This window comes from Phacochoerus africanus, chromosome 9, assembly GCF_016906955.1.
Source record: "Phacochoerus africanus isolate WHEZ1 chromosome 9, ROS_Pafr_v1, whole genome shotgun sequence".
Lineage (NCBI taxonomy): Eukaryota > Metazoa > Chordata > Mammalia > Artiodactyla > Suidae > Phacochoerus > Phacochoerus africanus.
Window position 1 is genome coordinate 116195512 of NC_062552.1, and position 16989 is coordinate 116212500.

At 38.0% G+C, this 16989-nt stretch overlaps 1 protein-coding gene across 3 annotated transcripts in view; it reads right to left on the reverse strand.

Annotated features, from left to right (window-relative positions):
- Positions 1 to 16989, reverse strand: part of TRIP11 (thyroid hormone receptor interactor 11) — a 73362-nt gene that overhangs the window by 35860 nt on the left and 20513 nt on the right. For all 3 annotated transcript variants that reach the window (XM_047794505.1, XM_047794503.1, XM_047794506.1), the window contains 6 exons: positions 16657 to 16822; positions 14360 to 14716; positions 11397 to 11437; positions 10410 to 10496; positions 8301 to 8513; positions 4315 to 7335 (listed from right to left, as the gene is read on the reverse strand). In XM_047794505.1, the coding sequence (XP_047650461.1) occupies positions 4315 to 7335; positions 8301 to 8513; positions 10410 to 10496; positions 11397 to 11437; positions 14360 to 14716; positions 16657 to 16822 (3885 nt within the window). The remainder of the gene's footprint in view (positions 1 to 4314; positions 7336 to 8300; positions 8514 to 10409; positions 10497 to 11396; positions 11438 to 14359; positions 14717 to 16656; positions 16823 to 16989) is intronic.

Below are 16989 nucleotides of genomic sequence, written 5' to 3' on the forward strand. Positions count from 1 at the left end.
CTACGCACCCAACATAGGTTCACCACAATATATAAGGCAACTGCTAACAACCTTAAAAGGAGAATTTGACAATAACACAATCATAGTGGGGGACTTTAACACCCCACTTACAGCAATGGACAGATCATCCAGACAGAAAATCAATAAAGAAACACAGGCCCTGAATGAAGCATTAAACCAGATGGACTTAATAGATATTTATAGGACATTTCATCCAAAAGCAACAGAATACACATTCTTCTCAAGTGCACATGGAACATTCTCTAAGATTGACCATATCCTGGGCTATAAATCCAACCTCAGTGACTTTAAGAAAATTGAAATCATATCAAGCATCTTTTCCAACCACAATGCTATATGACTGGAAATCAACAAGAAAAAAACTGCAAAAAACACAAACACGTGGAGACTCAACAACATGCTACTAAACAACCAATGAATCACTGAAGAAATCAAAGAGGAAATTAAAAAATACCTAGCAGCAAATGACAACGAAGATACGACACTCCAAAACCTATGGGATGCAGCAAAAGCTGTTCTAAGAGGAAAGTTTATAGCAATACAAGCCCACCTCAGGAAACAAGAAAAAGCCCAAATAAACATGCTAACTTTACATCTAAAGCAGCTTGAGAAAGAAGAACAGACAAGACCTAAAGTTAGTAGAAGGAAAGAAATCACAAAGATCAGAGCAGAAATCAATGAAATAGAAACAAGGAAAACCATAGAAAAGATCAATGAAACGAAAAGCTGGTTCTTTGAAAAGATCAACAAAGTTGACAAACCCCTAGCCAGACTTATCAAGAAAAAAAGAGAGAGGACTCAAATCAATAACATTAGAAATGAAAAAGGAGAAGTAACAACAGACATCACAGAAATACAAAGGATCATAAGAGACTACTATATGCCACTATATGCCAATAAAATGGAAAACCTAGAAGAATGGACAAATTCTTAGAAAAGTACACTCTTCTAAGACTAAACCAAGATGAAATAGAAAAGATGAATGGACCCATCACAAGAACTGAAATTGAAACTGTGATTAAAAAACTTCCAACAAACAGAAGTCCAGGACCAGATGGCTTCACAGGCGAATTCTATCAAACATTTAGAGAAGAGCTAACACCTCTCCTTCTGAAACTATTCCAAAAAATTGCAGAAGAAGGGATACTCCCAAACTCATTCTAGGAGGCCACCGTCACCCTGGAACCAAAACCAGACAAAGATACCACAAAAAAAGAAAACTACAGGCCAATATCACTGATGAACATCGATGCAAAAATCCTCAACAAAATACTAGCAAACCGCATCCAACAATCCATTAAAAGGATTGTACATCATGATCAAGTGGGATTTATCCCAGGGATGCAAGGGTTCTTCAATATCCGCAAATCCATCAGTGTGATAACACCACATTAACAAACTGAAGAATCAAAACCATATGATCCTCTCAATAGACGCAGAAAAAGCCTTTGACAAAATCCAACACCCATTTCTGATAAAAACCCTTCAGAAAGTGGGCATAACGGGAACCTACCTCAACATATAAAGGCCATATACGACAAACCCACAGCGAACATCATTCTCAGTGGTGAAAAGCTGAAAGAATTCCAGCTGAGATCAGGAACAAGACAAGGATGTCCGCTCTCACCACTACTCTTCAACATAATTCTGGAAGTCCTAGCCACAGCAATCAGAGAAGTAAAAGAAATAAAAAGAATCCAATTGGAAAGGAAGAAGTAAAACTATCGCTATTTGCAGATGACATGATACTATACCTAGAGAATCCTAAAGACTCTACCAGAAAACTGTTAGAGCTTATCCACGAATTTGGCAAAGTTGCAGGATACAAAATCAATACACAGAAATCTATAGCGTTTCTATATACTAACAATGAAAAAGCAGAACAGGAAATTAGGGAAGCAATCCTGTTTACCATCACATCCAAAAGAATAAAATACCTAGGAGTAAACTTACCTAAAGAAACAAAAGAGCTGTACTCTGAAAACTACAAGACACTTATGAAAGAAATCAAAGATGACACAAAGAGATGGAAAGATATACCATGCTCGTGGATTGGAAGAGTTAATATTATCAAAATGACTATACTACCTAAGGCAATCTATAGACTCAATGCAATCCCTATCAAATTACCAAGGACATTTTTCACAGAACTCAAACAAAATATTTTAAAGTTTGTTTGGAAGCACAAAAGACCACCAAAGACATCCTGAAAAAGAAAAATGGAGCTGGAGGAATCAGGCTCCCGGACTTCAGGCTATACTACAAAGCAACAGTCATCAAAACTGCATGGTACTGGCTGGCACAAAGACAGACATATAGATCAGTGGAACACGATAGAAAGCCCAGAATTAAACCTATGCACTTACAGCCAACTAATCTATGACAAAGGAAGCAAGACTATACAATGGAGAAAGGACAGCTTGTTCAATAAGTGGTGCTGGGAAAACTGGACAGCCACATGGAAAAGAATGAAATTAGAACAATCCCTAACACCATACACAAAAATAAACTCCAAATGGATTAAAGACCTAGATATAAGACCAGACACTATCAAACTCCTAGAGGAAAACATAGGCCAAACCCTCTCTGACATAAACGACAGCAACATCTTCTCAGATCCACCTATCAGAGTATTGACAACAAAAAGAAAAATAAACAATTGGGACCTACTCAAACTTCAAAGTTTCTGCACAGCAAAGGAAACCCTAAACAACACAAAAAGACAACCCACAGAATGGGAGAAAATCTTTGCAAATGAATCGACTGACAAGGGATTAATCTCCAAAATTTATAAACAACTTCTGCAGCTCCACACCAAAAAAACAAACAACTCCATCAAAAAATGGGCGGAAGATCTAAACAGACAGTTCTCCAAAAAAGACATACAGATGGCTGAGAAACACATGAAAAGATGTTCAGCGTCACTCATTATTAGAGAAATGCAAATCAAAACCACAATGAGGTACCACCTTATACCAGCCAGAATGGCCATCATCCAAAAGTCTACAAACAATAAGTGCTGGAGAGGGTGTGGAGAAAAAGGAACCCTAGTACACTGTTGGTGGGATTGTAAATTGGTGCAACCACTGTGGAAAGCAGTACGGAGATGCCTCAGAAAACTAAACATAGAACTACCACTTGACCCAGCAATCCCACTCCTGGGCATCTATCCAGAGAAAACCACGACTCGCAAAGACACATGTACTCCAATGTTCATTGCAGCACTATTTACAATAGCCAAGACATGGAAACAACCTAAATGTCCATCAACAGAGGAGTGGATCCAGACGATATGGTACAGATACACAATGGAATATTACTCAGCCATCAAAAAGAACGAAATACCAGCATTTTTAGCAACATGGACGGACCTAGAAACTATCATGCTAAGTGAAGTCAGACATACAAGGAGACACCAACATCAAATGCTTTCACTGACATGTGGAATCTGAAAAAAGGACAGACGGAACTTCTTTGCAGAACAGATGCTGACTTACAGATATTGAAAAACTTATGGTCTCCGGAGGAGAAAGTTTGGGGGGTGGGGGGATGTGCTTGGGCTATGGGATGGAAATCCTGTGAAATCAGATTGTTATGATCATTATACAACTACAGATGTGATAAATTCATTTGAGTAATAAAAAAAAATGGAAAAAAAAAAGAATATGTACTGAGCCTGCAACTATGTGGAAAGTACTAGTCATGGCTAACACTTTTTGAATACCAGGCTGTGACTGACTAATTCATAAAAATCAATTTAATGTGGTTATTCAGCACTTTTTTAACAGAGCATCACATGCAATAAGAATGTAATTTCTGATTCCTGAAACTTTTTGTTTCAGTTTTACACACACACATGTGCTTACTATGTCACACGTAAAACGTATTCCTCACTGCAGATCACTGTCAAAGATGCAGCATGTAGTTCATAGACCTTCCTGATGTAAGAACCTCTAAAATGTTAACCATTACTAGCAGCTACTGAAATACGCCTAAAGTGTGATTAAACTGCAGTAACCTCAAAATTCTCTCTTGTAGAACGTTTCTATTTTCAAAGAAAAAACATTGCTTCTCAACTTTTTTTTTTCTACTTAGACTGTATAAAATTAATCTTATACTAAAAATATTTGGAAGTATCTGATAATTGAGCGAAGCAAGTTCCAGATGCCTCTGAGGAAAATTTATTTAGAGTGAATCAAAATACCTCGAAATAAACATTTGTAAATGAGTATTTCGGGATGACTATTTCTCCTCCACCCCAAACGTCCCTCTACAACTCTACCCAGAACATACCTGCTCTTTTTCCTTCAGTAGCTGCTCAAAAGCAAGAGCCTTCTCCTTCAGTGAGTGGCACTCAAACTCTTTTTCTCGCAGCATCATAGAAAACTTTGCATTGGTCTCTTGCAACGCTTGATATTCTGTTTCCTTCCCCCTGGATGTTTCTACTATTTTCTCATTTTCCCCTTTTAGCTTACAAATGTCCATTTCTAAAATTAATATTCTCTCCTTCAGATTTGTCACTGCCTGCCTCAAAAGTTCATTTTCATTCACCTTATTAGTGAAGTTTTCATTCAAAGAAAGTAACTGATCACTTTTAGCTTTTATTAAGAGGTCTTTTTCTTTAAGTGACTTTTGTAAGACATCTTGCTTCTCCTTTAGCTGTTTAATTTCTGAATCGGTTTGTTCGTGTTCTTTTCTTTCTAGCTCTGAGGTAGCAGCGATCGAATCAGACAGTCTGTGATTATTTTCCTGGAGAGTTCTAATCGTTTCATCTTTTTCCTGCAGTGATTTTCTTAGCTCTTCTATTTCTTGTTTAGAAGAATCACTTGAGACATCAGACATAATAGTTCTAAGAGACTCCGCTGACTGGGAAGTAAGCGATGCTCCAGAAGGGAGCTGAGGTGAAATAATATCAAGTTTTCCCAGAAGAAGATCTTTGGTATTGCAAAGCTGCCCGATGCTGTGCTGAACCTGGGCCAGTTCCTGCCCAAAATTTTTGAGCTTGGTTTCATTCTGCTCATAACTTTGGATCAGGCCAGTGTAGTCCACTTGTAATTTAGAGTTGTTATCACTGTCAACCAGAACTTGCGCCTGAAGTTGATGAAGCTCTTCCTGGAGCTGGGCTGACTCGTGTTGCATATTTTGTACCGTAGTCATTACCTGCTGTTTCCACTCTTCCATTTTCTTTACCTGTTGTTTTAACTTGTCGCGTTCCTGTAGAAGCTCCTCAAACTGATTGCTGTTAACACCTCCCACCTCATCGCCGGTGTTCGATGTTTGTAAAACTGTCAGTAAGGTCTGACATTTCTGACTCAGCGCGTCTATTTCAATGTCTTTCTCTCGAATGATACGAGATAAATTCTGCACCGTTTCCCTAAACATATCTTGACCACTACTTTCAAATCTAGTGGATAATTTTTTATTTTCGTCTTGCAACTTACTGAGAGCTGCTTCTTTGGCAGCAACTATATCCATCATCTTGTGATATTCTGTTTTCAGCTGGCTATTTTCCCTCGTCTTCTCACTCAAGACAGCTAGCACTTGTTCCCGTTCCATAGCATAGGCCTGCAGCTGCTGTTGCAGGTAAACAACATCCTGCGTATAGGAAGCTGAAGAAATTCGAGCATGAAGAGCTTGAATCTCCAAATCTTTCTGCTGGATGATCTGAGTTAGTTTACCAACCTCATCTTTGGACAGCTGATCAATCTGCTTAGTTAAAGATATATTCTTTTCATTTAGAAGTTTAATCTCCAATTCTCGTTCTTTTATTCCTTTTACTAATCGTTCCGTTTCGGCCTTGGATAAGTCGTGCTTTTCACTTCCATTTTCTATACTGAGGCCCTGAACTTTCGTTTCTTGAAAAATATCAGAATTCTCTGTTTGAACATCCTGTCTTTCTTCATGCAACTGGGTTTTGATTTGTTCAATTGTTTTTTGCAAATTCTTAATTTCCTCATCTTTCTCTAAAAAGAGTTGGGTGTATGAGACACTCATTTGCTCATGCTGATACTTAAACTCATCCATTTCCTTCTTCTGCTCCTGTAAAGACTGAAGCAGTTGTATTTTACTCTGGTTTTGATCTTCAATTACCTTTTGATGATGTTTTATTTCCTTTTCAAGATTATCCTTTATTACATTCAGTTGCAGTACCTCAGACTCGAGCCCTGTAACACTATCGAGAGGTTTAGGATCAGCCACAGGTGCAGCTCGACTCTGCTGTTCCCTGAGTCGTTCCAGTTCCTCTTTCAGGTGATTGTTTTCTTCTTTCATGGATCCAAGACTTCTGTCTTTTTCCTCTATGGTTTGCCTTAAAGTTTCATTTTTTCTTAAGGTCTGCGTATATTTACCTAATTCCTCCTGAAGCTCTAAATTTCTTCCTTTAAGTTTTTCAATAAAAACCTCTTTCTCATTTACAAGTTGGGTCAACTGCTTCTGCTCTTCTAAACTAGATGACAAAATTCCCTTAGTTTCTTTATGATCAGTATCCATCTGCTCAATATTCTTTTTGAGTTCCACTATTTCCAAGTCTTTCTCTTGATTGAGTTTAATTAAACGCTCATGTTCCAGCTGTAAAGCAGAGGTACTCAAATTACGTGCATGTGACAGTTCTTCAATGGTTCGCTCATACTTGTTTGCTTCTTCCAACAGCCTCTTCTCAGCCCGACACAATTCTGCTTCTAACTGTCCTTTCTCCATCTTTAAAGCCTCCACAGCAGCATTTTTTTCCAAAGAAATCTGATTGTTACCAGCAATAGATTCTTCCAACTGATGTCTTACATCTTCACATGCTAAATTCAACTTTTCGTTTTCAGTTTTGAGGTCAAAAGCAACTTTCTTTAAATTTTCATTGAGCTGTTCCATTTCGGAGAGATTTTGCTTTAAGTTCCTGACTTCAGCTTCCCTTTCTTTAAGTAAGTCATCTTTAAAATTACTGTTAGAGTCTTGATTGAGAGACTGAGTTAACTCATCCCTGACTCTGGAAAGCTCCTCCTCTTTTCGTTTAATGTGCTCCTGGAGTTCAAAGTTCTCCTTCTGGATGTTTAAATTCTGCGTGTGTGATTTATTTAGCTGATCTACTAAATCTTCTACTTTATCCTCAAGCTTCTGCTTGGTTAAATGTATATCATTTAGGACCAGTTCGCTTTGAATTAACTTTTCTTTCTGAACATCCAACTCTTTAGTAATGTTCATTTTATCATCTTCAAGCTGATGAACTCTCTTTTTTTCATCTTTTAGATCTTTTTTCAGTTTACTGATGGCATTATCTCCCTCATTTTGTTGTTTTGATAGCTGATCTTTGACCAAAATCATGTGCTGAAAGAAAAATTAATTTGCACGGTAACTTTAAAACATTCACTTTAGTACCTAAAGAAAATGTCATGCATAATCATCAGATAGTTCTAATCTTAATTTTTTTAAAAAAACTGACCTTATTTATTTATTTTTTGGCCACATCCACAGCATGTGGAAGTTCCCGGGCCAGGGGCTGAACCCGCACCACAGCAGTGACAATGCTGGATCCCTAACCTTCTGTGCCAGAAGGGTACTTCCACTTCTAATCCTTCTTAAAATACCTTTTAAAAACTCCCAACATGGCTCAGCAGAAACGAATCTGACTAGTATCCATGAGGAGGCAGGTTCATCCCTGGCCTCGCTCAGTGGGTTAAGGATGCAGTGTTGCCATGAGCTGTGGTGTAGGTCGCAGATGCAGCGTGGACGTGGCCTTGCTGTGGCTGTGGCATAGGCCAGTGGCTACAGTTCCAATTTCACCCCTAGCCTGGGAACCTTCATATGCTGCAGGTGCAGCCCTAAAAAGACAAAAACAAAAAACTCCCAACAAAATCATGTACTAATTACCTTATAGCAAATCTACTTTATCATTTTAGAGATTAGAACTTAAAAGCAAATAAGGTAAATGATATACATGGTATTTACTTTCAACTCTTAAATACGGGAGCAGAGAGACAACAAGCTATAGCCCATGAGCTAAATCACACCTGCTGCTTGTTTTGGTAAATAAAGTTTATTGTTTACAGATGACAACAGGAGAGCTGGGTAGTTGCAGATGTGACTACATAGCCTATAAAGCCAAAAATATTTACTAACACTTTATAAAAAAGCTTTCCAATCTCTTTGACTAGAGCATCAATTAGCTAAAATATTAATCAAATGACAAAAATTAAGTCATACCAGTTTTGCTTATTAATCCAGTGTTCAGTCTGAGTAGAATACACTGCTGCACTGTCCTTATTGTATAATTCAATATAATCTATTGTTACCTTTGTAGCTTCTTGGTTCTGTTTATCCAATTCTTCTAACTCAGCTATTAGTATTTCCTTTTCAGCAATGCTCTGATTGAGTTCTTGTTCCTTTGCCTCCAAATTTAGCCTTAAATCACGTAATTCTGAATCCAAATCCATGTCTCTTACAGTTGCACTTTTAATTATTTCATATTCACTGTTCAATTTTAAAAGTGATGTCTGAAGTTCTTCCTTAAATGATAAAAGGGAAGAAGCAACATGTATTTTCAACTGGAAAAAGGGACACCAGAAGATTAAAAACACACATATCTAAACAAAACTGGGAAGATGCTCTGCTCTGGAAACACTGCCTCAGCAAAGCAAACAAATTTAACAAGCCACAGCCCTCATGCATGTACAATTTTATTTGTAGCTTCAAGCCCACCGTTTCTATAACCCTAGACTAGATGCGACAACTATAAATTTGTCTTCTAGCTCCAACTTCCTTATATAAAAAGTTGCCCACTTGAGAGCCTTTCCAGCCCCACTCCCACTGCTGCTTCCCTACTGTCTCTTTCCTCCCACAACACACGTATTTTTCAAGACATCCCAAGCCTTCCAGCTTTTCCCTTCCATTCCGTGACATCATCACCAACAGCCATAGGCTAAAACGTAAAATACCAAAATTCACTCTAAAGCGTGTCCTAATTAGAAAATAATCCATTTGTCAGTCTTTTTGGCAATACCCCTTTCCTTGCTAATGTTACTAAATTCTGCATAATTTTTTTAAAAATAAAGAAAATAAAAGATTCATTTTCCCTCATTTCTGGCCTCTGTCAGAATACGAAACCCTTTCTCAACCCAAGAAAGAACCCTCCTTTCTTCCTTTACCTCCTCACCTGAGCATAGACTGTGTTCCCATCTCTCAAACCTAATACTCCTAAAGATGTAGTTACATGTGACGTTTTTTAGTACATTTTATGTTCTGTTCTGTTTAATGTTTTCCTCCAAAATCCCAGACGTGGTACAGTTCTCTATGCTTCAACATTATTTCAACTTCTGAATATAATGTTTATGATAAACCCTCTATCACTGCAAAGACTTCTTTCATTGATAAAGATTTTTAAAAACTAAACTTCTATGGAACCTTTCAAGTAAATAAGAATCTCAAATTTCCACAAATAGTCTAATATATACCTTACGAGTATATAATACAAGTGTGAAGGATACTCCATTTGTACTATCTGAAGATTTTCAGGATGTATTATTGAATACATACATCAATAAATATGCTCCTTTCTTAAAAATTAAGGTTTTAAATTGAGTTGAAACACTGGCCTATAATAATACAGCTTACAACTGTTCTATATTTAAGAAACTACCTTTGGGAGTTCCCGTTGTGGCTCAGCAGAAACAAACCTGACTAGGATCCATAAGGATTCAGGTTTCATTCCTGGCCTCGCTCAGTGGGTAGGGGATCTGGCATTGTCGTGAGCTGTGGTGTAGGTCACAGATGCAGCTCAGATCCTGAGTTGCAATGGCTGTGGTGTAGGCTGGTGGCTACAGCTCTAATTCAAGCCCTAGCCTGGGAACCTCCATGTGCTGTGAGTGTGGCCCTTAAAAAAAAAAAAAAGCTACCTTAGCCATGGAGTTATCCTCAAGTGGTACAAACATAAAAAAACCTTTTCCCATTCCCCACACTGCATTACAGAATCTTAATCCATCCTTGCTACCAATATACACTTTCCTACCACTGCGAACGTCCATCTTTACCCCTCATCACTAAGAAATTCCTGTCCACCACACTGGACATGTTCTCGGCCATATGAACAATGTTGAGTCACCACAGTATGCCACTCCAGACTCTCCACCCACCTGTGTATGCTGCCGCTGACCCTCGTCTGAAACCACAACAGAGCCTTTATCTACCTTTTCTTCTCCCATCTGTATGCCTACCAGTTCATCTCTAAAACAAAATTCTGGCCAGCCTCTCATACTACAAACCTTGCCCAAGTACTGCCACCTGGCCCGACAAGCATCAATGAAGTCAGCTTTATCCTCAGGACTCTCAAGAACTAAATACTCCATTTTGATATAAACTGGCCTTAGCTGTGATTTTAATTCTTTCCCCATTGTTACTGCACCCACCTTTTCTTGATTCAATAATGAATTCTCTTTTTCTAAAACTTGGACATGCATTTTAAGTTTCAGATTGTCTTCAGTGAGGTTATTATCCTATAAAAATATTAAACAGTTTGTTTCCAAATAACAAGAAATTTCAAGTTTACAAAAGAGCAGGCAAGCTATACAACTGTGCGTTTCTACTCAGCATGTCTTTAATGATATATACAAATTACAAGCAGACAAAAGCATACAACAATGGACCATCTAAAGCCAGTCATTTTATAGATATTCTTATAGAGGATTTATTACATTTGAAAAAATGAATACATTTAAAAAAAGCTTGTAGTCATTAAAAAAAATAACCCAGAGTTCCCATTGTGGCTCAGTGGTTAATGAATCCAACTAGGAACCATAGGGTTGTGGGTTTGATCCCTGGCCTCGCTCAGTGGGTTAAGGATCCGGCATTGCCATGAGCTGTGGTGTAGGTCGCAGACTCGGTTCGGACCCCACGTTGCTGTGGCTGTGGTGTAGGCTGGCGGCTACAGCTCTGATTATACCCCTAGCCTGGGAACCTCCATATGCCACGGGTAGGGCCCTAGAAAAGACAAAAAGACAAACAAATAAAATAAACAACAATAACAACAACAACAAAAAATAAAAAATAAATAAATAAATAAATAAAATAACCCTTTGAATTTCTTAAGGGAAATTAAAATGCATTCATCACTTGGGCAGAAGATCTGTTTCTGAGGTCTACAAATACCTAACATTTGTCAAATTAATCTTCAAAGTGATATACTTGTATTTTCCAATTATGTAACTTTTTATAATTATTGTCAATTTATGATGCAAAAAACTTGCCACTAATCAACATAAAATTACTAAGATGAAAGTTCCTAGGATAAGTTTACATCTATTTGTAAAAAATACAAAATAAGTAATTGTAAGTAATAAAAATCTTTTTTCTTAGTAAACCAAAGACAAAAATTTTTTTCTCTAAAATGAAGTTACCTGGTTTAAATTACTCAGTCTCTTTATTTCGTTTCCAGCATCTGTAGAAACAAGGAACCTAACATTAAAATTCTTTAAAATAACTTAGTAATTATCTTCTATATTAAACTCAAATGAAATCCAACTTTTAAAAAATGTATATAAGCACAATTAGCAAGCCCTAACAATGAAATGTATTTTTGCTATTTTGTATTTGTTTCAATTATACCAATGAAATCATAATATAAATGCCAGTCGGAAACTACGTTAAAATCCAATTCTATGGAATAGTAGAAGAAAAAATTATAATGGCATTCTGGATGAACCATAAGTCATTTTCTTGATAAAAAACATTAACAAAACTACATTTAAAAATGAGTTGATTCAGGAGTTCCCATCATGGCTCAGTGGTTAACAAATCAGACTAGGAACCATGAGGTTTCAGGTTCAATCCCTGGCCTCGCTCAGTGGGTTAAGAATCTGGCACTGCTGTGAGCTGTGTTGTAGCCTATCGGCTACAGCTCTGATTAGACCCCTAGCCTGGGAACCTCCACATGCCATGGGTGCAGCCCTCAAAAAGACAAAAAAAAGAGTTGATTGTAGGGCAGGAAACAGTATAAGAACTAAGCACAGGGGTGGGGCGGAATATATACTTACACCACAATAAAATAATCCCAATTATCTAAAGTGACTTTGACATGATTACTAATAGAAAGACCATTCAATCTGGTATTATGGATAGATCCATAAATAAAAGTGATTCTAGAAGAATACAAAGTACCATAAGTTCAGCTGAAGTAATTCATTCAATGCTCATTCAGGAAATACTGAGGATTTACTCTGAGGTCAGCTGCTAAACAAGAGGGAAGAATTTAGTCCATGCTTGCTCTCAAGGAGCTCACAATTCAGAGGGGAAGATAAACACATGACTGTTGTAGAGAATGATACAGAGAGCACAGGTGCTGCTGGAGCAAAAAGAGCAAACACCTGATCCAGACTGGGGGGGGCAGGGGCAGTCAGGCGAGTGGGGCCAGGGAAGCAGCAGGGCTGGGTACCTCCCGGTGGATGCCAACACCTGTACTGAATCCTAATATACTAAGAGTTAGTAAACATAAAGACACTCCACACAGAAAAAGCAACAAAAGCAAAGCTAACAGAGCTTAGACACAACACTGCTAGCTTAAGGAGCTATATAGCAAGTGCCACACAGCTAAAGCTTAGAATGCTAGGAGAATGAGAGGAGGTGAAACTGAACAGGTAGACACAGATCAGATCATGAAAGACTAAGCTGTTCAGACTATATCCTCAAGTCCACAGGGAGCCACAAAGTACTCAAATCAGGGGAGTAACCAGCTTTACACTTCTGGAAAATCATTCCGGCTGCAGAAATAAAACGTACTGCTAAAGAAGGAAACGTGGAGACCAGGGAATAACAAGTAGCACTTTTTAATGTTCTAAAGAGAACTTTCACAGCTAGTAATTGATAAAATCCTACTATTACAACCATGAATGAGATAGCAGTATTATCCCGACCACAGAGACGAAAAAAACCCAAAGCACAGAGATGTTAAGTAACTTGCCCGAGGTCAGTTAGTGATGAAGCTGGATTCCAACCCAGTCGTGTTTTTAAACAATATGCTATTCTGCTCTGTTAAGAGACTACTACAATGAAACAAGCAAAAGGAAATTATGAGGAGTTCTCCTGTGCTATAGAAGGTTAAGGATCTGATGCTGTCACTGCAGCGGTTCGGGTCACTGCTGTGGGATGGGTTCAGTCCCTGGCCTGGGAACTATTGCATGTCTCAGATATGGCCAAAAAAAAAAAAAATTATGATTGGCTAAAGTTAATTTGGTGTCAGTGGAAACGGAAAAAAGAGGAAGGACTAGGGTTTGTTTTTATAGCAAATAAACTCATGGATCACCCAATATATTAAGTAAATAATTCATTTTGAAAAGAGCAGGGCTGTTCTGAAGACAAACAAGAAGTACAGAACCCTGCCAGACAGCCTTCCCTTTGCCTTCACAGCAGCTCCTAAAACTGAGGCACCTATGAGAAACCCTAGAATTCCTCTGAGATATAATCCTGAAATCACAGACAAGTCAAGAAAACAAAACCTACAGGACTTGCTAGGGGATGACTTCAAGTTTTGTGTTTTGGGAGATTAGTACCTGCTACCGATCACCAAGACAGGGGGAAGAGGAAAGGGTCACTCTACTTTGAACCTAATGTTCATGTGAACTGGCCACCCAGGTCAGGAGCGTGTGATAAATTACTAAGTCAGGAATACAGAGAGAGAGGTGAAACAGGGTCACAAGTACACAAAGACTAGAAATCTCCTGAGCAGGACTGAATGAGTTCATAAAGTGAGAGTTCACATCGTGAGAAGAGGACAGAGTGAAAAATAAATGCATCTTTTCAGTGGAAGGGCTCCTGTTTTCCTGGAATAAAAGAAGACTGGTGTTCAGCCTATATCATCCAACACTCACTTTTGTAACCTAGAACACTGGTAACTAATGATAATCTTGAGCAGGGTAAGTGGTACATGATACATGGCTCTTATCATTCTCAGACCTTAAAATACAGATCATTTTGAAAGGTAATAGAGAATTTTAAAGAAGGTAGGCTGCATTCTGTGACTGAAGGGTCTGGGCCCTAATGAGTTACAGGAAGTATTTGGTAACCTCTCAACAAATGTCTACATAAACATTTCTCAGAAGTATATATGGCCTCCTAAGTCAATGAATTCTACGTAAATATTTAAAGGATGAGGAGTTGAGAGAAACCTAACCAATACTTAACCCTTTTTAGGAGAAATTTCCTATTTGTGATCTATTAATTATGGCACTGAATCCAAAGCAAACAGTTCTATTCAAATGCCACACAGTCATTTCCATAAAGTGTCCAATGAGCCAAGTGTTTGTCTCTAAAAACAACTAGTATAGAATGAAACGCCAATCAGAAAAAAGTTCCAAACATTGTATACCAGACAGGGCTTGCTGCAGTCTGAATACTTCTTCCGATGTACCCTGTGGAATTCCTTCCTTTCCTGACACCGAATCACCCTGCTTCACAGCAGAAGGCTGCAACTGACTACACTCCAGTTTCAGGCTTTCACATTCTTCCAGTATTTGTCTGTTTTCCAAATTTAATCGTTCTTGCTCCTTCCTCAATGCATCTCTGTCATTTTCTGCAGAATACAATTGTTTACTTATGTTTTTTATTTTATCCTCAAGACCTTCAATTTTTTTTGTAGACTCTAGTTTTTCTGTTTGTAGAACTTGAATAGTTTTTTGCATCTCTTGGATTTTAGAGCGATCAGTGACTGCAATTCCTGAGCCACCTAGAACACAAACAAAATCAGAGACAAATCAAATGTCAAGTACCAAGGGACAAACAGCCTGCTACACGCAACTCAAAGATTTCATAGACTTCAGAACTTGGAAGGCTTAAAAAGAAAAGTTAAAACAACACTGAGGTAATACTACTCCTATTAGAGCAGCCAAAATCCAAGCACTACCACGACCAAATGCTGGTAAGGATACAGAGCAAGAGGAACTCGCATTCATTGCCACTAAGTATGCAAAATGGTACAGCCACTTTGGAAGAGTTTAGCGATTTCCTGCAAAACTAAGACATGATAATCTAATCATACTCCTTCGTATTAATCCAAAGGAGTTGAAATCTTACATCTACACAAAAACCTAAACAAAGATGTTTATAGCAGATTTATTTATAATTGCCAAAACTTGAAAGCAACTAAGACGACCTTCGGTAGGCGAATGATTAAAAACTGTGACACATCCAAACAATGGAATATTTTTATGGCTATCAAGCTATAAAAAAACATGGCGGATATGTACACCTGAAACTTCTATAATACTGTATATCAACTATACCTCAATAAAAAAATTAAAAATAAATTAAAAAAACATGGAAGAAACTTAAATGTATATTACTAAGTGAAAGAAGTCTATCTGAAAAAACTACCATACTCTACGTTGCAATTATATGACATTTTTTGAAAAAGTAAAACAATGAAGAAAGTAAAAAGACCAGTGTCTGTGAGGTGGAATGAGGAGAATGAATAGGCAGAGTCCAGAGGATTTTTAGGGAAGTGAAAATACTCTATATGATATTAAAATGATATTATCTATTTGTCCAAATTCATAGAATGTACAATACCAAATGTAAACTCTAAGATAATACGGACTTTGGGTAATTACGTGTCTATGTAGTGTCATCCTTTGTTTAAAAAAAAAAAAAATGTACCATTCTGATGAGTGACATACAAAGACTAAGCACATGGAGGAACAGAGTACAAGGGAGATTTCTGTACCTCAATTTTGTTATAAGTTTAAAACTGTGCTAAAAACATAAGATCTTTTTAAAAATGTTAAATTACTACAATTAATGAAGAATTTTAAAATAGTTGAGGGAGTTCCCATTGTGGCTCAGTAGAAATGAATCTGACTAGTATCCATGAGGGATATAGTTTGATCCCCGGCCTCAATCAGTGGGTTAAGGATCCGGCATTGCCATGAGCTATGGTGTAGGTTGCAGACGTGGCTCAGATCTGACGTGGCTGTGGCTATGGTGTAGGCCAACGGCTACAGCTCTGATTCGACCCCTAGCCTGGGAACCTCCATGTGTCACAGGTGCAGCCCTAAAAAGACAAAATAAAATAAAATAAAATAATGAAATTAACTACTTAAGGAAAGATATTTGAATCAAATACTAAAAAGCCTTCATATCCGAGTTTGAAAGAAAGTGAAAACACAGAGTTCCCACTGCGGCGCAGCGGAAACAAACACAACTAGGAAGCATACGGTTGCTGCTTCGATCCCTGGCCCTGCTCAGTGGGCTAAGGATCTGGCATTGCCATGAGCTGTGGTGTAAGTTGCAGACGCAGCTTGGATCCTGCGCTGCTGTGGCTGTGATGAAGGCTGTCAGCTGCAGCTCCAATTAGACCCCCCCCAGCTTGGGAACCTCCGTATGCCTCGGGTGCGGCCCTAAGAAGCAAAAATAAATAATAAATAAATAAATAAGAGTTTAAAAAAAAAAAAAAGAAAGTGACAACACAGCAAACAATGCAATGAAATCTTGGTATTCTATCTATTTACCACTTTTCCATATCTGCAGAATCTTGACCCTAGTGGTACCACCGCAAATTTCTAGCAGGTGAGCATTTAGTCATTCTTTACAATTTCGTCCATGTTTACATCAGCTAGGTTTGTCATTTAATTATATCATTTAATATATTAAACTAATGAAATTAATAACCTTGTTGTAATAGATTTTCCAGTTCTTCAATTCGTTCTTCATAGTCACTTAATTCTTCTCGATGTCGACGAGTTATTTCTGCCAATTTCTGTTGATGTGCATTCTGCAATACTGACATCTCATGTTGATGGTCATCAATTTCTTGACTTCGATTCCGTTTAAGTTCCTTAAAAAATAAAAACAGGGAGTTCCCGTCGTGGTGCAGTGGTTAACGAATCCGACTAGGAACCATGAGGTTGCGGGTTCGGTCCCTGCCCTTGCTCAGTGGGTTAAGGGTCCGGCATTGCCGTGAGCTGTGGTGTAGTTTGCAGACGCGGCTCGGATCCCGCGTTG